We start from the raw sequence: 23805 nt of genomic DNA on the forward strand, positions 1-23805 counted from the left end.
CTAATGCGGGCCGCGTGAAGGTCCCAGATGCAGAATTCTTGGACAGATTCAATGTTTGAGCTTGTGAACGATCAATTAGGCATTAATTGAAGCATGGGCGCCCTCTACATGTCCCCTAGCACCTTAGGACACCTGTTGATCATCCATGAGCAATCCTAGAGTGACTTGTAATGATCTTGAGCTAAGTTTTTCACTATAAAAGGCATGGTAGTGTTCCATTGTGAAACCCACCTCAAACCTGCCTTCTGATCATTTCTGGAGCTCTCAAGTATTCTCCTAACATCCTTGGTCGTGCACCAAGGTTCTGTAAGTGTGCCTACCCTTTTAGAGCTTATTTTTTGCTTAGTTTAGCTTAAAAGTCAATCCGCCGTAATTAACCATTGACTTTGCGATAAATCACAAATGGTCCAGTGGTTTGTCGAATCAAAGATAGTTATATGATGGTCATCATGTGGGCTTTAAACCCCTAAAAGGGCACCCTCTGATTCCCACTCTAACTAGTCCGAATGTCGAGTCAAACGTGCTTAGAAAAAGTCAACAGAAATGCTATTTTGCGATTTAATGCATAATCAGTAATGTAGATGATGTGTAACCTGTTTAAACACTCATAAAACATGATAATAAGTATATTAACTAGTCTAAGCTTGTTTGATCCGACCATTTACTGTTTTGACCCGGTTCGGAGCCGAAAGTCGCAAAGCTTTGACTTTTGCATTGACTTCAGTTCTGACACGTTAAAGTATGGTTTAGATATGCCTTAGGACTCTCTTAGGACCAGGTTACATGATGGTATAACCCTCTGTGACCGGTTCATTGTTTGTCTGAGTCTTTTACACCTTTCCGTTAAATGCTTAAAAGTTGACCGTAACGCCCTTTTTAAATTAAAACGAGAATTTCGGACATGTGAAAGAACCATAACCTTAGTTACTGATTTCTAAGCATGTCCCTAAAATTTCACGTCAATCCGAGGTCCAGAATAGGAGTTATGCTAAATAGCGCAAATTACGGAAACTTTAGTAATTAAATAGCGCAATTAGCATAACGCCTATCTAAACCCAGATTTTGACACCAAACCTTTTGCACACTAATGTAAAATAATATTTTGGGATTTTTAAAGATTTTTAATTATTTTTTTACCTGCTCATAACCTGCGGTTATGGCAACGGTTCGGTAAATACCGAATATACCCTTTTCGGCCATAACTTGAGTTCTACAAGGTCTTTTGACCCAATTCCAGTTGCTACTGATTTTAAATAATAAATAAAGTATTTTAGACTTTATAAACTGTTCGGGAAACTCAGATTTCCTGTAGAACTCAGAAACCTCTTTTATAATCTTTAAAAAGACCGAAATACCTCTACGGGGCATAAAATGGATTTAAACTCGTTACGGGCATTATGGAAGGTATCCTACTGATACCACAAACTCTTTAAAGCATATTGACTTAGGAAACCAGTGTAGGACTCTTACGGTTACCCGTTGCGCCTTTTGCGTGCACGGTTCAGCTTATGTAACTAGTTTACATAAACTAGCCGAAACGGCTCAAACCATATTGTTTTGACCCCAAAATCCAGAGTGTGGTTATTATACCCATATAAAACAAGTCTTCAAACTTGTTGGGTCCAAATCACATTCCATTCACGGTTTTCGCCTTTCACGCGATTAAACCGTAACCATCCTTTGAAACTAACCGGTCTAAGCTACGGCTAAATTAAAGACCCGTTAGGATTCTAATAGGTTATTTTTAAACCTTCGTTCCAGAATAGGAGACCAGTAAAAGCTATCTGCAATTTATTTCGATTAAGGATTTATACTTGCAAAGGTAAATACTTTTAATTATTTTTCGTTATACGGGCTTGGGTTACGGTATATAGCATACCGCTTGATCGAGCATCAAATTCTACACCGTTGAGTGGGTAATTGAATAAATTTGATCGGCTCGTTTAAACAGTCTTGTTAATTAAAAGCCTTTGGGGGGGTTAATGATCATGTCCCGGATATCCCTGGCATCATTTTACGAAATGGCCATGACCTAAGCGCGGAGTGTAGGCGTACACTCGTCAGTGCATAAATAGTCGATATGGTGTGTCTATTGATCTTTAACCCGGACTTGATCCGGGCTACTGAACGCATAAAGAACATGTAATTCGTTCACAAGATTATATATTTAAATAATTCTCCCAAGTTATAAAAGATTTTGTGCCTTGTGCATTCAAATCAATTTTAATAAACATTTTACAAAAGTGTCGGTTGAATGTATTTACCAGTGTAAACTGACGTATTTTCCCAAAAAGACTAAATGCAGGTACTATGCGTAATTGGCTGGATATTCTCCTTAGCATCATAAAGAGTCTCGCAAGCTTAAGATGCCTTTCTCTGTTGAACAAAACTTATATTTTTCTTTGATCCCCTGTGGATACATTTTCGACTATTCGTAATACATTTGATATTACAAACAATGGTTGAAATATAATTATCTTTATGCTTCCGCTGTGCATTCATATATTGTGTGGTCTGACTATATTGTTGCCAACTACGTCACGGTAATCCCCCACCGGGCCCACCGGTGAGACACGTGGAAATCGGGGTGTGACAGGTTGGTATTAGAGCCAACGCTGAGTGAATTAAACACTAGCCTTTGTGTTTAATCTCAGTTACACAATTGCACATACTTGAGTCTAGACAAAAACATAGGACAAATTCGAACTTGTTATTCCAGTTTGTCTTTTTATTGTTTATTGTTATTTAAAGTTTTGAAAGCAGGAAATATGCCACCAGCAATCAGACGAGGAAGAGGAGGAAGAGGCAAAGGGACGATCATTACTCACGATGATCACGAGGCTGGACCTTCAAATATGCGAGCTCCTTCAAGTACAAGAAGTGAGGAACCACAGAGACGAAGAAGAAACCTCTTTGAACCTGCGAGACATTCTACCTCGCATAGCTCAACACCCTCATACCGCCATTCTTTTGGACCAAACTCATAAAATGAACCCAATAACCCTCAACCTTCGTTCATACCTCTCCAGCGATCTGCGTCGCACCGTTCTTATGGCGATCCTTCTCCTTTCTTCGTAGGACAGTTTAACCCAGCGGATTATGTCCAAGAGCCAATAGGGTATAACCCTTTAGGACCAGAGGATCACTTTTCTGAAGATAACGCAGTGGATATGGACGAGGATACAGATCCCGTCGAGCCTGCAAGGGGTACTCCCAACCATCCAATCGAGATCTCTGACGGGTCATCATTCTATGGAACACCCTATCAAGGTCCCGATAGTTATCAGGCGAGGTTTGACCAATGTAATTGGTACTTCACACCATCTCATCATTTCTCGCCTCATGACCAACAGCAACAACAGAATCCTTCTGAGGATTCGCGGTTTGTGGCAGTTACGCCACCGCCTGCGCCACCAGTACAACCAGTAATTCCAGATCCGCCAAGGCGTAGAAGATCAGGCGCGCGGATGTCCACCCGAGGAGGGGGATTCCATTTCAGCACCCCTCGCCACTCGAGTGCGAGTCACTTTCCGTTGGTGCCTGAAGAACCACAATTAGGTGAACCTTCGAGTCACCCTGCAGAGGTGAATTCTGCACCAGTTGCACCACCTACGCCACCTTTCGGATATGACAATCCGATACCAGCGTACGGCGGTTCCACCGCATACAATCCGTTTGAGCAGCCGACTCACACGCACTACAACTATAACTATGATGCCGATCCATACGTGGTAGCGGCTAATTACAATGCTCTCCATGGAACCTCTTGGAGACCAGATTACTCAGCTCATGGGTATCCAATACCACCTAGACCTCTGGTTCAGCAACCGTCGCAGCAGCCACGTTTTTCTCCACCGGAGCAAGAAGAAATACTCCACCGTCTAAACCGTGTGGAACGAGACTTCGAACAAGAACGTAAGAGTAATCGTGGATTTCTCAAGGGCCTAGCAAACCTACTAAAAGGGAGGAAGAAACGAGACCATTAGTCTCCTTATGTATTGTTGTATTTGCAATTTAGTCCCTGCGTGGACATTTATCGTATTTCAGTCCCTACGTGGACTTATCTTTTAGTCCCTGCGCGGACATCTATCTTGTATTGGTCCCTGCGTGGACTTGTTTTTCTATAAACCTCTGCGTAGGTATTTATTTATTTAAAAAAGTCCCGTTTAGAGCAGCGTGTAATCATATTTGAAATTATGGAATGTTATGTTATAAATTTCATTTTTGTTATTATTATATATGAAATAAATCAAAAATCATTCCTTTTAAATTTAAATCTGCCTAAATAAAGAATCTTAAGAGTGAAACCTAGCCAGGTGTCATTATAAGATCCGGCCAAGATGGTAAGACCTGATTAAAAGATTCAGATTTCCTGTTAACCTCTGTAATCATGTTAACATTCATGGCAGATGTGATTCGTTAAAATCGCACGCGTCATTCTTATATAAGAATCCTTTTAAGGATTCCAAAGCCCAAATTAATGATTTATAAATCATGGGTTAAATCGTCAATAAAGATGATCACTTATTAAACATCCGTTAGTGATGTAGTGCCTACGGGCCAAACCTATTAAACATCCGTTAGTGATGTAGTGCCTACGGGCCACATTTATTTTCATATAAGATAAAAGGCAGTTGTAGTCTATGACTCACTGTCAGAAAAGGTAAAAGGACTACGGTTCAAACCTTCATGCCTTGATTCTCTGTAATCCCGGCTTATATTATAAAACGTCCTTGTGACTAGGCTTTTATGCCACTAACAATATTGTTTGTAATTAGGATAAGTTATGTTCAAATCCTAAATAAAAGTGAGTAACAAATTAACCGGATATGGTCTCTGTTACCATGGTTAATGAATTGCCATATAAGACAATTCCATAATAAACTCCTAAATAAAACTTTTTCGTTATCTTCTGTAGCAGATTCAAGTTACAATGGCTGATCCCAATGAAGTGAATAGCCACTCGAAAGAAGACGAAAATGATAATGCCCAGATTCATTTGACGGGCGCGGAACTGAAAGCTCTTGTCGACGGTGCTGTTAAGGCAGCCCTGGATCGACAGTACGAAGAGTACAATGAATCCCAGAGCAGAACCATATCTAAACCACATTCAAAGCCAAAAACCCACTCAAAATCTCACAGCAAACCCCCGTCTAAGCCTAAAAAGGACGATGATAACCACTCGTCCAATGAAAACAGTGTCCATCCAGAAAAAGTGTATACTGATGCATCTCGCGCCAGGGGCTGCACCTACAAGTATTTCGTATCATGCAAACCCCGAGACTTCACTGGGGAGAAAGGCGCGGTAGATTGCATGACGTGGCTAGACGAGATGGACACCGTGGTGGACATCAGTGGTTGCGCAGAGAAAGATGTGGTAAAGTTTGTTTCACAATCATTCAAGAGCGAGGCCCTGGCTTGGTGGAGGTCGTTGGTTCAGGCCTCGGGGAAGGCTGTTTTATACAGCATGACATGGGTGGAATTCATTTCTCTCATCAAGGAGAATTACTGCCCTCAACATGAGGTTGAAAAGATCGAGACCGACTTTCTATCGTTGGTTATGACGAACCTTGACTATCAAGCTTACCTCACGAGCTTCAACACGATGTCCCGGTTGGTTCCGTATCTGGTAACCCCGGAGCCAAAGAGAATAGCTCGTTTTATCGGTGGGCTAGCCCCGAAATAAAGGCAAGCGTGAAGGCCTCTCGGCCAGCGACCTTTAGATCTGTCGCCGACATATCTTTGTCCCTCACTCTGGATGCAGTCCGACAAAGATCGCTGAGGAACAAAGAGGCTGAGAAGAGAAAGCGTGAAGATGATACTTCACGAAGGTCGGGCAAGAAGCACCGTGGAAACGGTGACAACAAGAGACGGTCCGAGTCAAGGAAGGATGGGCAACAGTCTGGTGAGAAGCTCAAGTGCAAGAATTGTAAGAGACACCATTATGGAAAGTGAAGACTCGAATCGAACTCGCAGACTCAGTCGAAGTCATTTGCTTGCGGGTTATGCAAGTCCAAGGACCACAAGACCTTGGATTGCAAAAAGATAAAAGATGCAACTTGCTATAGTTGCAATGAGAAGGGGCACATTAGAACCAGCTGCCCTAAAAACGCCAAGAAGCCTGAAGAGGCCAAGAAGACCAATGCAAGAGTCTTCAGGATGGATGCGAAAGAAGCAGTGCTAGACGATAACGTGATCACAGGTACTTTCCTTGTAAATGATGTCTTCGCAAGAGTACTTATTCAGGCGCTGATAAGTCTTTCGTAGATCATAAGTTTTGCAAATTGCTGAATATGCCTGTCAAAACCTTAAATGTGAATTATGAGGTAGAGCTAGCAGATGGCACCATAGAAACCGTCTCCACTGTGTTTGATGGATGTGTGATGTCCATTAAGAACCACTCTTTTCCTCTATCTCTACTTCCCTTTAAATTGGCCGGTTTTGACATAGTATTGGGTATGGACTGGTTATCTCACAACCAGGCCCAAATCGTCTGCAACAGAAAGCAAGTGGTGATAAAGACTCCGTTTGGTGAATCGCTTACCATTCGGGGAGATACCTAGTATGGATTGCCTGAGCAAGTGACTATGCTCAAGGCTTCAAAATGTTTAAAGAAAGGTTGTGTCATTTACATGGCACAAGTGATATTTGATGAGCCTAAACCGAAGATAGAAGACATTCCCGTCATTTCTGAATACCCAGAAGTTTTCCCTGAAGATCTACCTGGATTGCCACCAAATAGGCAAGTGGAATTCAGGATCGATATCATCCCTGGAGCAGCACCTGTTGCCAGAGCACCTTACAGGTTAGCATCAACCGAAATGAAGGAGTTGAGGACCCAACTGGATGAACTGCTAGCTAAAGGTTTCATCAAACCTAGTTCGTCCCCCTGGGGAGCACCAGTCCTGTTTGTCAAGAAGAAGGACGGATCGATGCGTCTGTGCATCGATTATCGCGAGCTTAACAAGGTCACGATAAAGAATAGGTATCCTTTGCCGAGGATCAACGATTTGTTCGATCAGTTACAAGGGGCAAGTTATTTCTCGAAGATTGACTTGAGGTCAGGTTACCATCAACTGAAAGTCAGAGATGAAGACGTACATAAAACCGCATTTAGGACTCGTTATGGTCATTATGAGTTCCTAGTGATGCCTTTTGGGCTCACTAATGCACCGGCGGCATTCATGGATCTCATGAATCGCGTTTGCAAGCCGTACTTAGACAAATTCGTCATCGTTTTCATCGACGACATTCTTATCTACTCTAAGAACCAAGCTGACCATGAGAAACACCTTCGATGTATTCTCAAACTCCTGCATCATGAGAAACTCTATGCCAAATTCTCTAAGTGCGAATTCTGGCTTCGTGAAGTCCAATTCCTAGGATATGTTGTCAGCGAGCGTGGTATCCAAGTGGATCCCGCTAAAGTAGAAGCTGTCATGAATTGGCAAGAGCCAAAGACGCCTACAGAGATTCATAGTTTCCTGGGGTTAGCAGGATATTACAGACGTTTCATTGAAAATTTTTCAAGGATTGCTGCACCCCTAACTTCTTTGACCAAGAAGAAAGTAAGGTTCGTTTGGGGCCCTAAGAAGCAAGAATCTATTGATATTCTGAAGCAAAAGTTGAGCAACGCTCCTGTACTGACATTGCCTGAAGGTACCGAAGAGTTCGTAGTTTACTGCGATGCATCACACACTGGCATGGGGTGTGTGCTTATGCAGAAAGGCAAAGTTATTGCCTATGCTTCAAGACGGTTAAAGGTGCATGAAAAGAATTACACCACCCATGACTTGGAGTTGGGTGCCGTTGTGTTCGCACTAAAACTGTGGAGGCATTATCTGTATGGTATCAAGTTTGTGATCTATTCGGATCATAAGAGCCTTCAACATCTGTTTAATAAGAAGGAATTAAACATGAGGCAGCGCCTTTGGATGGAGACTTTAAATGATTATGATTATGAAATCAGATATCATCCCGGCAAGACGAATGTAGTCGCTGATGCCTTAAGTAGAAAGGAAAGGGTGAAACCCATCCGAATCAATGCCAAGAGCATTGAAGTGAAGAATAATTTGATTGAAAGGTTGTTAGCTGCACAGAGTGAAGCTGTGTTGGAAGCTAACTATCCTAAAGAGAAGCTGGGAGTAACTGAGGAGCAGTTAACTCTTAGCAAGGACGGAATTTTACGATTGAATGGGCGAATATGGGTTCCAATTTACGGAGGACTACGAGATGTTATCCTCCAGGAAGCCCATAGTTCCAAATATTCTGTTCACCCAGGAGCTGGTAAGATGTATCAGGATCTAAAGGCAAATTATTGGTGGATAGGCTTGAAAAAGTCTGTAGCCGCTTATGTAGCCAAATGCTTGACTTGTGCGCAAGTCAAAGCTGAGCATCAAAAGCCGTCAGGCTTGTTACAACAGCCTGAACTTCCCGAATGGAAGTGGGAATGTGTAACTATGGATTTTATTACCAAGTTACCCAAGACAAGGAAAGGAAATGATACAATATGGGTTATAGTTGACAGACTGACTAAGTCAGCACATTTCTTACCCATCAAGGAGACTTATAGCTCCGACATGTTAGCCCAGTTATACGTTGATAAGATTGTAGACTTACATGGCATACCTGTGTCTATTATCTCTGACCGAGATACTAGATACACGTCGCATTTCTTGAAAAGCTTCCAACAATCTTTGGGCACACGTTTGAATTTTAGTACAGCTTACCATCCTCAGACAGACGGTCAGAGTGAGCGTACTATTCAAACGTTGGAAGACATGCTACGTGCATGTGCTATCGATTTGGGTGGTAGTTGGGATAAGAACCTACCACTAATCGAATTCTCCTACAACAATAGCTACCATACCAGCATTAAGGCTGTGCCCTTCGAGGCATTATACGGTAGAAAGTGTAGATCGCCTGTTTGTTGGGCGGAAATTGGAGATGTCCAATTATCAGGACCAGAGATAGTCTTCGAAACGACGGACAAGATTGTCCAGATTCGAGACCGTCTCAAGGCTGCCCGAGATAGGCAGAAGAGTTACGCGGATCCAAAGCGTAAAGATTTTCACTTCGAAGTAGGTGAAAAAGTGTTACTTAAAGTATCACCCTGGAAGGGGGTGATGCGTTTCGGTAAGAAAGGCAAACTAAGCCCGAGATACATAGGACCTTTCGAGGTTATCGAACGTGTCGGGTCAGTTGCCTATAAGTTAAACTTACCGGAGGAGCTCAATGGAATTCACAATGTGTTCCACATCTGCAATCTGAAAAAGTGCTTCGCTGACGAATCACTGGTAATACCCCATACAGATGTGCATATAGATGAGAGCTTGAAATTTGTGGAGAAACCTTTGTCGATTGAAGATCGACAGGTAAAGAAGCTTCGAAGGAAGCATGTACCTATTGTTAAGGTCAAATGGGATGCCCGTAGAGGTCCCGAATTCACGTGGGAGGTTGAAGCCACGATGAAAGAAAAATACCCTTATTTATTTCAGTAAATCTCGGGTCGAGATTTATTTTAATGGGGTGAGGATGTAACACCTCGAAATTTTGTGTCCAATAATGTGTTGACACGTGTTATGGGTTTACACGTGGTATTAAATACTAAATAAAGGACTAAAGTTGACAAACCTTAAAAGTATGTAAATTCGAGGGTTATAAATGTCAACGAAGGGTAAATATACTGTATAGTAACCCTAAATGATGCTCGTACCTTCAAACGAATAAATCATGGATCGTACAGAGCGAAACGCGGGAGAAAGTGAGAGATTACAAGCTACAGGGGTTAATCGTGTCAACATGTTTAATTTATATCTCTGATTGACCCTTTGACAAACCCGAGGCTTTGTAACAGTAAAATACGCTCACTAGAAAATACTATATAAATTTCGCGAAGTTCCGTTTTAAAATGAGAATGTTATGATCAAATTCGTATGCGAGGGGTTAAAAGCATCAACAATAAAAGTTAAGGCTTTTCGGATAGTAATTAAACTAACCGGGGACTTAACAATGCGGGTAAAAGTCACGAGGCCCTTAATTGTAAATAATCGAGGGCCAAATCGCAAAGTTACCCCTTCGAAACCGAAAGGTCAGGTTAATGATTACAAAAGATTTGAAAATCTTGGAAATCAGACCTCAGGCGCGCCGCGTGAGAGAAGCAAGAAAGCTAATGCGGGCCGCGAGCCCCCTGCAGATTCGTTTACTGACTTAAGGATTCAGGCGGCCCACGTAAGCCTAGCCTGAATCCTAATGCGGGCCGCGTGAAGGTCCCAGATGCAGAATTCTTGGACAGATTCAATGTTTGAGCTTGTGAACGATCATTTAGGCATTAATTGAAGCATGGGCGCCCTCTACATGTCCCCTAGCACCTTAGGACACCTGCTGATCATCCATGAGCAATCCTAGAGTGAGTTGTAATGATCTTGAGCTAAGTTTTTCACTATAAAAGGCATGGTAGTGTTCCATTGTGAAACACACCTCAAACCTGCCTTCTGATCATTTCTAGAGCTCTCAAGTATTCTCCTAACATCCTTAGTCGTGCACCAAGCTTCTGTAAGTGTGCCTACCCTTTTATAGCTTAGTTTTTGCTTAGTTTAGCTTAAAAGTCAATCCGTCGTAATTAACGATTGACTTTGCGATAAATCACAAATGGTTCAGTGGTTTGTCGAATCAAAGATAGTTATATGATGGTAATCATGTGGGCTTTAAACCCCTAAAAGGGCACCCTCTGATTCCCACTCTAACTAGTCCGAATGTCGAGTCAAACGTGCTTAGAAAAAGTCAACAGAAATGCTATTTTGCGATTCAATGCATAATCAGTAATGTAGATGATGTGTAACCTGTTTAAACACTCATAAAACATGATAATAAGTATATTAACTAGTCTAAGCTTGTTTGATCCGACCATTTACTGTTTTGACCCGGTTCGGAGCCGAAAGTCGCAAAGCTTTGACTTTTGCATTGACTTCAGCTCTGACCCGTTAAAGTATGGTTTAGATATGCCTTAGGACTCTCTTAGGACCAGGTTACATGATGGTATAACCCTCTGTGACCGGTTCGTTGTTCGTCCGAGTCTTTTACACCTTTCCGTTAAATGCTTAAAAGTTGACCGTAACGCCCTTTTTAAATTAAAACGAGAATTTTGGACATGTGAAAGAACCATAACCTTAGTTACTAATTTCTAAGCATGTCCCTAAAATTTCACGTCAATCCGAGGTCCAGAATAGGAGTTATGCTAAATAGCGCAAATTATGGAAACTTTAGTAATTAAATAGCGCAATTAGCATAACACCTATCTAAACCCAGATTTCAACACCAAACCTTTTACACACTGATGTAAAATAATATTTTGGGATTTTTAAAGATTTTTAATTATTTTTTTTACCTGCTCATAACCTGCGGTTATGGCAACGGTTCGGTAAATACCGAATATACCCTTTTCGGCCATAACTTGAGTTCTACAAGGTCTTTTGACCCGATTCCAGTTGCTACTGATTTTATATAATAAATAAAGTATTTTAGACTTTATAAACAGTTCAGGAAACTCAGATTTCCTGTAGAACTCAGAAACCTCTTTTATAATCTTTAAAAAGACCGAAATACCCCTACGGGGCATAAAATGGATTTAAACTCGTTACGGGTATTATGGAAGGTATCCTACTGATACCACAACCTCATTAAAGCATATTGACTTAGGAAACCAGTGTAGGACTCTTACGGTTACCCGTTGCACCTTTTGCGCACACGGTTCGACTTATGTAACCATGGTTGCAAAAGTCGCTAGGCACTCCCTAGTCGGTCGACCGGGGAGTTGAGAGTACTCGGTCTACTCGGAGAGTACTCGGGGAGTACTCGGACATGTTAAATTATAAAAAAAATTACTTTTCAGATATTAAATATATGTCAAATAACACAAATTTACTAATATTTATAACAAAATACGTGAAAATGATATTAATTCTTTAAATAGGCATAGAAATTATGTTACATTATTATTTAAGTCAAACTAGGCCCGGGTTGACCTGCTAGATCCAATTTTGGCCGAGGTTGACCGCGTTTGACCGACTCGGAGTAATTAGGCGGAGTCAAAGAAAGTCGCCTCGGCAGCCTGCCTTGTAGCGACTACTCGGGGAGTACTCGGCCTTGGAAACCTTGTTTTACAACCATGTATGTAACTAGTTAACATAAACTAGCCGAAACGGGTCAAACCATATTGTTTTGACCCCAAAATCCAGAGTGTGGTTATTATACCCATATAAAACAAGTATTCAAACTTGTTGGGTCCAAATCACATTCCATTCACGGTTTTCGCCTTTCACGCGATTAAACCGTAACCATCCTTTGAAACTGACCGGTCTAAGCTACGGCTAAATTAAAGACCCGTTAGGATTCTAATAGGTTATTTTTAAACCTTCGTTCCAGAATAGGAGACCAGTAAAAGCTATCTGCAATTTATTTCGATTAAGGATTTATACTTGCAAAGGTAAATACTATTAACTTATTTTCCGTTATACGGGCTTGGGTTACGGTATATAGCATACCGCTTGATCGAGCATCAAATTCTCCACCGTTGAGTGGGTAATTGAATAAATTTGATCGGCTCGTTTAAACAGTCTTGTTACTTAAAAGCCTTTGGGGGGTTAATGACCATGTCCCGGATATCCCTGGCATCATTTTACGAAATGGCCATGACCTAAGCGCGAAGTGTAGGCGTACACTCGTCAGTGCATAAATAGTCGATATGGTGTGTCTATTGATCTTTAACCCAGACTTGATCCGGGCTATTGAACGCATAAGGAACATGTAATTCGTTCACAAGATTATATATTTAAATAATTCTCCCAAGTTATAAAAGAGTTTGTGCCTTGTGCATTCAAATCAATTTTAATAAACATTTTACAAAAGTGTCGGTTGAATGTATTTACCAGTGTAAACTGACGTATTTTCCCAAAAAGACTAAATACAGGTACTATGCGTAATTGGCTGGATATTCTCCTTAGCATCATAAAGAGTCTCGCAAGCTTAAGATGCCTTCGTCTGTTGAACAAAACTTATATTTTTATTTGATCCCCTGTGGATACATTTTCGACTATTCGTAATACATTTGATATAACAAACAATGGTTGAAATATAATTATCTTTATGCTTCCGCTGTGCATTCATATATTGTGTGGTTTGACTATATTGTTGCCAACTACGTCACGGTAATCCCCCACCGGGCCCACCGGTGAGACATGTGGAAATCGGGGTGTGACACTATGACCCGGGACGGGAAGAGAAAGACTTTTTTCTACGGCGAGCTTTCTCTCGTAAAGCCAAAGACGCCCCAAGACAAGTTCCAACTGTTGGGAAGGGGACATGATCAATAGAACCTGGTTGGATCCGGGCTGGGAGAGGGGCGCGCATTCCTAACCACTTTTGAAAAGGTTCGCTCATGCTGGAGGGAGCATCCCCACTTAGTGATCGGTCCGCTAGTTCACGCAAATCCGAAGAAGTTATCACGGACGAGCCACATGCAGGGAAACTTGCACGTGTGGTTCTGGCCGGGCTTTCCTGAGGTATCTAATAACCTTGCTTCTACTCGCCGCTGGCGCACCTCTCCTAACTATTGCCCATTTATTCTGGAATAATCTTTTTAGGAGGGACAATTTACATATTTTTGCCAAATCCTTCTATTATTAAGTACGGCTGGTACCATTTCGATGTGTTTCGATTCTTCCAAACAAGAGAGGTTTGATGCTTCTGAATCCATTGTATTAATTCCACTTCCTACTCGCAGTATGCTCTTTATGATCTCGGCTTATGATTCAATTGCCATGTATTTAGCTATTGAGCCTCAAAGTTTATGTTTTTATGTGATCGCAACATCAAAAAGAAAGTCTGAATTTTCCACGGAAGCGGGCTCGAAATATTTGATCTTAGGTGCATTTTCCTCAGGAATCTTATTGTTTGGGTACGACCGGATAACTACCGATATCTATTAATATCTTTTCTTATAATGTTGTTGTTAAATATATATCTATCTATATCGTAAACTATCGGATCGAGTATTACTTAGATGTGAAACTTGCAGACCTCATTGGTTGTGATATTGATCTTACGGGGGGAATGAAATCAAAGAATATATAGACTGACTTGTAGAGACCCTCTATGTAGTTGTCTATCTAGGGTGATCGATCTACATCTTTCCCCATAGCCCTGGGGCTGTGTCTCGATCTCCTATGTGCGAAATCTAAGGGACTTGTTCCTATGGATATTCCCCTTGGTCTAATTCCACGCCTTATGACGAAAGGGGATTCGGCGTGGCGTAAAGTAAAGATTGGGGGAAGTAGAGAAAAATTCCCTTCTGGGGTATTCCGAAGGTGTAACCTAGGCAACAAAAAAGGGGCCCGATACTTCAACTAGAGGAGCGACCTGTTGGTTCACCAAACCCCGACTCAGCGTCACACGTTCTCCAGGTCCGAAGGGATCCAGTGCCCAACTACCGACTCCTCCCGGAATTGCGTTATCGGAGCCGAGCCAGGAATGGCCGTTAGTGGACACCCACCTTCACCGGTTAGAGAGGCCCTCTTTAATACATTAAGAAAAGATGTTCACAGGGGCTAGAAAGACTCAGTCATAGGAACTTAGACCACCTACGCGCTGGTGAAAACCACCTCGACCAGATCAGAGTAAACAACAATGTCGAATCAGGCCGCCCCTTGCCTTGAAAGAATTCACACGCGGCCACCAGCTTTCCCAAAAAAAGGGGGGATCTGCTGCTTACTGCTCACGGAAACATCTGACCTATACTATAAGTCGTCCGCCTATTTTTCTGATCTCCTTTCCTTCTATTCATCAAATTTTTGGCTTTGACCCATTCAACGTGAAAAATGGGGTTGATGATGTTGGCTAAAAAAGAGGGAGAGAGGAGAGCCTTGGGGTACGCTCACTTCTGCATTTTTTTTAGGTTCTCGAGATTCTCAATCGCTTTTTTTAGTGGGGAGGAAGAGTGCGTGAATGACGATTCTCAGACGAGGGAATCGTTCCTCTCTAAATAAAAAGAAGCTAGTTCTCTTGATAGAGCTTTCACGTCTGCGCATATCATTTTTTTCCTTTCCATTCCGTTCTTACCATATCATGGGCAGTTGGGCTGGAATCCGTGTGATGGTTCGAAAGTGCTTTCAAAGATTCTTCGCATCCCCAGAGAGATACATTGTTTCCATTGTGACTTGGTCATCAAAAGGGGCACTACTAGTGTTGTGTACTTTTCATTGGAGCACACCTTTCGCTAGGAAGGGATCAGTTACGAGTACGAAATGCTTTTCACATACAAGTCGGATAGCGCGATAAGGCAGTTACACTCCTCCGCCTGGCATTCCAGTTCAAATACTAGTGAGGTAGACAACCTCATGTCATGCGTGAAAATAGTAAGGACCTTGCCTACGGGCTCATTGCGACACTCAAGTACGAAGGAATTCTCCACTTCATTAAGGAAGGTTTCAAAGACAGAGGATCAAAGCAAGGGAACGAGGCGACCGGAGCGAGGGCTTGGTATGGTAGTGAGACCAATAGGGAAACATAATAAATAGGGAGTCTGTGAAAGATCCATTGACACACGAAGGTAGAAGTCAGGTGTGTATTAAATAGCATAGCTACTGAATTCGCAAAGACTCCTTCCTCTTTTAAGTTAAGTGAGGAACTCGCCTGAGGGAAAGGGACTGCGACCTTCAACTCCCAAGATATATCATATAATATAGCATGTTGCCCTGAAGAAGGATTGGAGTTATTTTCCTTCGGTCCATAAACGCAAGAATCGCGGGACGGCAGACATCGGCCGATGAGGCTAGTAGGGCCCTAGTCCTGTAACCGGGCAATGATAATTCCTAACTGAGAAGTCACCACGAGCATAACAATCTTATTGGAAGTTGAAAGAGAAGTGAATTTGTGAATGCCTAACTGAACGTTCAAGATTGGATTCAGAAGCTGAGGCGACCGGAAGGGAGGCGAGCGAAGTGAGGCGTCCAGAATTTCATAGAGATAAACGGTTCAGCTCCCTTCTAAGCCTTTAGAGGATTAGAGGAATCATCGATGAAAGTGTTACTTACTTACTTACGAAGATCGACTGGATAACCTTCTACTGACAGAGTGGTGGGTGCTACTGTCTTATCTTATCCCTTCTTCTTTTACCCCGCTAGTCATTCAGTTCAGTCAAGTTCATATGCTTTCCAACGTGGGAGTAAAGGGAGTTGGTAGCATTCCCCTGGCTTTCCATTTCCAATAAGTCTGGGATAAACTAGAAGACTAACTCCTTCCCCTCCTAGGGCTTCAGCAAGGTGTCTATTCTGAGGCTTAGGAGAATGAAGCAGCCCCGGCTGTGAGTAAACTCCCCTCTACTTCCAGGCAATAGGACTAAACCTAAAGTATCTTCTCTTCTCCGGTTCTAGCTTACGTTTGAGTTTCCTCTGACTACAAGGTAATTTCTCAGCTGGAGCAGAAGTGGACGAACAACACCTCCTTTCCTTGCATTAGCGCCCGCTTTTCCACATCCACTTCAGGGAGAGAGCAAGTATAAATCATAGCTTTAGGCTTTCGAGCCTTTCTTCCTAGGACAGAAGCCTTTACTTGAACTTGAGCGGTTGTCTGGAACTGATGCTACACCTTGGGGCTGCAGTCCCTTCTTCTTAGCATGGATGTCCCTCTTCAATCCCCTGCTCCTACCATTGAAACAGCTAGGGGCTAGTAAGTCCTGCCAATATTAGGGAAAGAATAGCTCCCGAAGGGCTTTCTTCTTTATCTAAGCGACTAATAGGCTTGGGTGGCTAGGGCACATGCTATCGAGGTTACACGCCTGGTCCCGAAACCACATCTGGCAGATGCGATTCCTGGATGTAGTTGGATGTGATTATCGGTGAAAGCATAGAAGGATCTCCTGTCAATAGTCACAGGGAATTACACTATAGCTTTAGGACCTGACCTGTAATAGGTGGTGTAAATGTCCTTATTTATTATAGGATGAAGATGATTCACTCACCAAGAAAACCGTCTACTCGAGCAGTAAGAGTTGATTCAATCGCCAACAGAAGACCGTCTGCGACAACAAGACCATCAGCAGCAGATGATTGAACAGCGGATGCGTTGAGGAGATCAGCCCTAATTGAAGACCCGATACTCTCAACCAAGAACTTCTATATATAACACCAACCGCGGAACAGGAGCATGCGTTACACACGTCGTCAGCTAGCGGACGCAAGCAGAGTGGGACCTTCTCCGATAGTCTCTTTCATCATAATATTGAAAGCTTCCCCGCCCGATGCTTTGTTAATGTCAGAGTTGATATCAAGATGAAAGGGAAAGACAATAAGAAAGATTCAAGATAAAGACTAGAAGAAGGGGTTTTCTTAGAAGAATTCCCACTTGGACTGGTAGTGAGAACCCGATCTCCAGAAGCTAATTGGCAAGGTTCGACTTGACCGGAGCGGATCGCAACTCAAGCACAACTAGAGTTCACTCACCCACGTGCCCAATACTTGATGTGATGACTCTAGCCCCATGTCGGCTTCATTGACGAGTCATGATGCTGCGATATAGGATCAAAATCGACTTTCATTTCACTTAACTCATCAAAGCAAGGAGTGGCTACTAGATAGACAATTAGTTCCGAGACTAAGAGATTGGGCTATCGGCCGGTATCAGTTGAAGTCAACAAAGAAGGAAAGCCTTCCCCCAATCCAACATTTTCAGGTGAAAAGAAGATAGATGACTGAGAGTCACGGGATTTTGAAAGCGCCGCATCTAGCTCAGCAGCTTCTTCAAAAGAGATGACGGATACAGAGCGGTTACCACTTGTAGGCTCATTCACGAACTAGGCCATGAGTTTGCTTTAACGAGTGCACGAGCAGAAGCGGAGACAGAGTCGTCCCCCGATCTGAGATATTAGCGAGATTAGCTACACGCCACTTAACCTAAAGAAAGGTCGACCTGAGAAAGCCCTTTTTAAGCTGATAGGAGAACTTCACTTACTCAAGAAATTGAGTAGCGAGAATCTTTCCTCAGAGGCACGGAAAGGGTCCAAGCCATAGGAAAGACAGCAACTTGAGTGCGGAGAAGGGGAAAGGGCGCTCGAAGCAAAAGGAAAGAAAAGCACACCATATAGGTCAGCGGCATCAGCAGTTGAAGAAGTTGACGGCCGGATTCAAGCAAAAATGGGATAACCTGAGAAGGAGAGGTCTCCTTTCTATATGAAAGACGAAGATCTGGCTTTGAAGCCTCCTTGAGTCCGGCTTAGCTTCAGGTACGAGTCAAGAACAGAAGAAGGGGATCGCCACAATCAAGAAGCAAGCTAAAAGCTGTTGTTTAGATGACTTTATGTTATGAAACAACCCAGAAAAAAAGTAATGATTGGAGTAGCCCGCCCAGTAGAGGCTTTCTTAGCGAAAAAAGTATATTCATGGATGGATTAGGGGAAAGAGTCTTCACCTTACTTTCAAGTGTCAATCATTTTTATTGAACTTTCTTTCAGGCTAGCTCTGGGCAGGGCGCATACACACGAACTTTGAGTCGGATCCGAGCTCCAGTAGACAGCGAGACAGCCATTGTGGTAAACGGGGGCAAAGCAAGGGAAAGAGAGGTGAGTGACGCCAAGGGGAATTCCAGCACGAAAGCAAGTGTTGTTATCACACGTCCGTCCTGTCTGATTGATTCACCTTCGATTATTCAATCAAGGAAGCAGAGTCAACGGCCTTTGAAGAAAGATGACTTCTATTTTAAGATGATGACTTCTATTTTAAGATATTGAGTTGGACAGTCAAAAAGCCCAAAGGCCAAAAATAAGAGCAAAAACAGAGGAGATGTCTTCCTCATAGGCCATTGACTATCTATCCCCGGAGTCTTTCTCTCCGTCAAAGGGACTCTCTCTTTCTTGAACAAGCACGGCGCTATCAGGACAAAATCCTAGCAGAAGCAGAAAAAGAGGAAGAGAAAGAGGAGCGAACAGCCACTATCACATCGTTAGATGAGCTTCAGTTGCGCCCCTTTGTGAACGAGGGGATCGAAAGGCCAGCCAAAGGAAGTACGGCTGAGTTTCAAGACTACGAGACTAAGAGTTGGGACTAGCCGCATGTCATCTTTCTCAGAGTCTGAGCCTGACACCTCTATTATTACATCAAACAACAATTGAATTGGGATCAAAGAATTAAGGGATTGGATTTGTCCCCGTCTGTCTTGTGTTCAACGAAGGAAAGCGCCCTTCCTTCTTCAGCTTGAAAGACATCTCAGGAAAGAGCTACTTCAACTGAAGAAATTTCTTTAGTAGCGAGAACCCTCCCTACTCGAGAATAAGGTCAGGAAGTGAAGCGTTTTTTCAGTTTTTCTTTCAAAATCTAGTAAGTGTTATGCGGGGGTGGGGATTCAGACCGATGAGGGACGTAGGAATTGCCCTTAACTGTCCGGAAGGCTGAAATAGCTTTCTCGGGAGCCTCTGGGAGGTCGGGGTATTCAATCCCATGATACTCAAGGAGCAGGCGTCGTATCCCAGGGGTTCTACTAATACATCGTATAGCGGGTCCAGGCTTGAAGTTATACCAAAAATGGAATGGGACAGTCATTCGAAAATGAGAAAAGAAAAGAAGGGTGTCAAGACATCTATATGACCAAGATGGCCATCTCACGAATTGGATTCGAACCAATATCAAGCTACTTTCCTTTAGTAGATCTGTCATCCCCCTCATTATAGTCCTCCTAGAATCAATAGCATTTCGTCGGAATACATCCTGTCTTTTCACCTTAGTAGTCCTATGCATAGTCAGTACTATAGCCCCAATCATGGCTACTAATAAAATCAGACTAGGAACCAAAAACCAGACGGAATAGTAGGTATAAAGTAAATTGCCCAATGTTTCCAAATTAGTCCAACTTCGTACCTTTCCGGCATAAACCATATATCTCAGAGAGGTCGTATTTCTTTGGGTTGGTAGTAATGGAATGCTTTCATTATCTAAAATGAAGAACATTTCCCACCAAAAGATCAGTCCAATAATACCACTCACTGGTAAATAGCGCAATACTTCTTCGTGAATCTCCGCTATTTGAATATGGAACATCATAACAACGAATAGGAATGAAACAGCTATAGCTCCTATATGAACTACTGGGAAGATCATAGCGAAAAAGTCGAGACCTAACAAAAGAAGTAAACCTGAAGTGTTGCGAAAGACTGGGATGGGAAACAAAACGGAATGTACCGGATTTTTAGCACGTACAACCATCAAACCAGAGACCAAAGCAAGGCTCGACAAAACAGAAAGTATCATAGTACGTCGTCCTTCCCTGTTCTAGTGCTTGCATACCCATAAGGATACACTTATATACCCGAATTTCGCCGGATTGTAGGAATGATAACTGATCATTTGATCAGAAAACTAAGGGAGCCTGGGCATAAAGAAACTGGAAAAAGGTTTCTAAGCAAAGTTGCTGAGTATAGGTCTCGTGTGCTTGCTATAGAAAGTACATATACGAGTCACGAGTAAGAGGAAGTGGTAACGGTCGATGGATGTTCATATTTGAGTATTTGCTGACGGAATGCCTCACATCAAGGTGACAGGATTCGAACCTATGGCCCTCTGTACCCAAAACAGATGCGCTGACCAGACTGCGCTACACCTCGTCTCACCACCCCGGAGCATATAGATCCACCCGATCGATGAACACTCAAACCGAACTCACCCATCCTTTTGGGCACAGGGACGCGAGAACCTAAGAAACAGCTTTTTTTCTTTTTTTTTTTTTTCTTTTCTTTTTCTTTTTTTCCATTTTGATAGATTTTATATATTTTCTATTTTATATATCTATTTTGAATATGCCTCCAGCAAGATAGGGCGACGCAAAAAAGCCGTATAGTGCAGGAGCGCTCACATTTTTTGGCTTACTCTTGCACTTGAATTTCAAAATCCGGCCTTTGGACCCTTGGCCCGCTTAGAAGTGGATTCGAACCACTGACACAAGGATTTTCAGTCCTTTGCTCTAACCAGCTGAGCTACCTGAACCACTTTCCTAAAAGATGTTTTCTTCATCGAATAGCGCCCTACCTTACCACTTGACTAGTAAAAAGCCCTTGTACTAAAAATAGAATAATAATGAATAATAAGAAAGAATAGAATCTATATATAGGCCTTTTTCGCTTCTTCGTCAAGCTTTCGAGCAGCTCTTTCAACTGCCGCCTAATCCCCCTCAAGAACCGAGAGCCGCCCAGCCCCTGGACAGCCGGAGGGAGCTTGCTTATAGAAAGAAGATAGGCCGATCAAACAAAAAGAACGCGCAAAGGTCTCTCCGCTCCTAGTCACTAAGTAGTGCTATTCTGGGGGGTTGGACTCCACCAAGAGGTTCTTTCTCTCGTCATTTCGCCCGCCCGTTTCACTTCTGTTCCGGAGGAAATGGGATTTGAACCCATGATACAATCTTCTTGTATGTCGATTTAGCAAACCAATGCCTTAAGCCACTCAGCCATACCTTCAAGTTGTTGATCGGAATGGAATTTGATGTGCCGGGTCTGGTTGGTTGCCCGAAGGGCTATCTGATCCGATCAACTGCGTAAGCCGTAGCGCGCTAGCGCGCGTACTATTCTGGGGACTCTATCCAGATCTATGGATCTCCCCAGCATCCAAGCGAGACTCCATCAAAATCTGCCACTCGTTGGGCGACGCCTTCTTTTCTACGAACACCCCACCACTGAATGATGAGCCCCAACAACAAACAACAAATAAGGAGCTGAAGAGATTGCTAGGGCAGGTCCATTTCCTTCTTCGGGATCATATCCAGAATACCGGAGGTCGGGATCAAGGAACTCTTGTTGGATAACTTCTGCTTCAAACAGAACTTTCAATATTGCATTACTTTCATGTGCAACTTCACTTCAGAGAAGTCTTGTTTGCGTCGACAAGTGAGTTCCCGCATTAACAGCCTTCCCATGATTTGGTAATGGATGAAATTGAACATCGGGTTCTCCTGTCAACTTTGCGAAGTCAAGATCGTAGACTCTCCTTTGCCTGTAGGCTGATCTCCATATGGAATCGCGAGTGAAGGCCTTTCCTCAACTTCAACTGTTTTGTTTAGGACGCTCCGGCACATTAAATGCGAGAAGTGCGCTATTTCCCAATCCAAATAGTCAAAACTCACGTAATCGTAATAAGAAGAGTTTCTCCCTTTTTCTTCTGTAAAATCCGAAGCAGCTACGCCTATTGAAAGAATAAATCTTCCCCCGTCCTTTAACCTGGACTCCATTCTTCCTCTAGAAGGATAATGGGATCCAGACTATAATCAAGCTATGATCGTCAAATTTCATATAGAACGATCAGGTTATTGCTGATCATCTGGTCTATCGCTCCTTTTGAGAGTGACATAAGCCTTTCCCTTGCAGTGAAGTTTCTTCCTTCCCTGACTTACTTGAAAAAAGGCTTTTCTTTTCCTCCGCTCGTAGGAAGCTAGGCACAAGACGCAGACGATCAGACGAAAAATGAGATGATACCTATTCCCTGGTCGAATTCAAGGATTCCAATCAGCTCAAGGATTAGAATCAGTTCAACACTGCAGTCCATGTGAGGCTAGATCTTCAAAGAGGGTTATCTCTAGCTAGCGCTCAAGATCGATTCAATTCCATTCAAAATCTCGAGTATCGAGCAGATCATGTAAACCACCCTTATAATCAGAAGCACACGCCTGAAAAGGGCCTCGAACACTCATTTTAAGCAACTCTTGCCTGAGACAGCTAAACCTGGATTGGGCTCTTTTAACCTCTCCTTTTCAAAGGCCTTCCAAAAACCCGTAATGGACTAGCTGAACTGAGGAACCACAGCCTAGCGTTTAATTGGAATCGTTAACTTCATTGTTGCCTTCGACCAAGGGATAGTTTTGCAATTCTCAGTAAAGGTTACTAAAGCCAAAACCTCATTGGTGGTCTCTGACATCAAAATATACGTGGACATCTAAGAACGTCGATTTCAGATTAGTCAACTTTCATTGAAAGAAAGAACCGAGACAGCAGACAAGAGCCTTCTTGGCAAGCCCGATCACTGTTTGACTTCCTCTTGGATTGCGTCAATGGATCAAGTAAAAAAACGGAGGATTTGCTAAAGTAGGATCGCTCCGATCTCACTCACCTGTGAAAATTCGTTTAAGATAAAAGCACCGGTTTTATCCAACCCCGCTAACTCCAACGACAGGCAAAGGCCTGTCCACAAGAGAACCCCGAAACGAAAACCCTTCTACCTTTACTTTATCGCCTGCCGTTAAATGAAAGTGGATTAGAGTTCCCCTATGAGAATGGGGCTGGTGAAATAGGAGACCTCAAGCTGCCATACTTGACTAGAACTGAAGGAAGATCTCTCACACCTATATTGAAATTCCCCATGGAGGGCGTCAAATGCATCAAACACACCTATCCATGAATCCCTTGCTCCAATCTGAAATGGCCAAGCAACAGAAGAGGCTACGGTAATGCTTCTACACCTTCAGCAAAAAGAGATTGGGGCCATTCTCCCAACTAAGTGATACGCTACCTAAATGTCAACCATTATTTAGGATATCTCTGTGAAAGCAGTAAAAGTAAAAGCTTCCTCCCTAGCAGTGGCCATTAAAGGTACGAAAGCACTTCTCCGAGATTGATACTTTTGAAGTCAAACCAAAGAACTCCCGTTCTGCTCCTGAGTGAGTCTCCCAAAGAGAGTTAATAACTAATATAAGTTGAAAGAACATTTTGACCTAATATTGAAACTTGCTCTTTATTTATTCCTCTCCTTTCAGTCAAGTAAACTACCTTATTCTTAATTCTAA

The 23805-nt window shown here is 42.7% G+C and overlaps 1 protein-coding gene and 2 non-coding genes across 3 annotated transcripts; all 3 read right to left on the minus strand.

The window, feature by feature from the left end:
- Positions 1-19052: 19052 nt before the first annotated feature.
- On the minus strand, positions 19053-21712 carry LOC110870011 (NADH-ubiquinone oxidoreductase chain 6). Its single transcript, XM_035977446.1, has one exon. The coding sequence runs from the start codon at positions 20289-20291 to the stop codon at positions 19362-19364; it is 930 nt and encodes a 309-aa protein (XP_035833339.1). The 5' UTR covers positions 20292-21712; the 3' UTR covers positions 19053-19361.
- Positions 20570-20644, minus strand: TRNAP-UGG. The gene has a single exon. It is a non-coding gene; the product is annotated as a tRNA-Pro (tRNA).
- Positions 20950-21023, minus strand: TRNAF-GAA. Its single transcript has one exon. It is a non-coding gene; the product is annotated as a tRNA-Phe (tRNA).
- Positions 21713-23805: the final 2093 nt, after the last annotated feature.

Source organism: Helianthus annuus, chromosome 1 (assembly GCF_002127325.2).
Source record: "Helianthus annuus cultivar XRQ/B chromosome 1, HanXRQr2.0-SUNRISE, whole genome shotgun sequence".
In the NCBI taxonomy this organism is placed as follows: domain Eukaryota; kingdom Viridiplantae; phylum Streptophyta; class Magnoliopsida; order Asterales; family Asteraceae; genus Helianthus; species Helianthus annuus.

What these genes read in the sequence shown, in the direction of transcription:
- LOC110870011 (XM_035977446.1), bottom strand. Translation starts at nt 20,291, where the DNA reads ATGATACTTTCTGTTTTGTCGAGCCTTGCTTTGGTCTCTGGTTTGATG.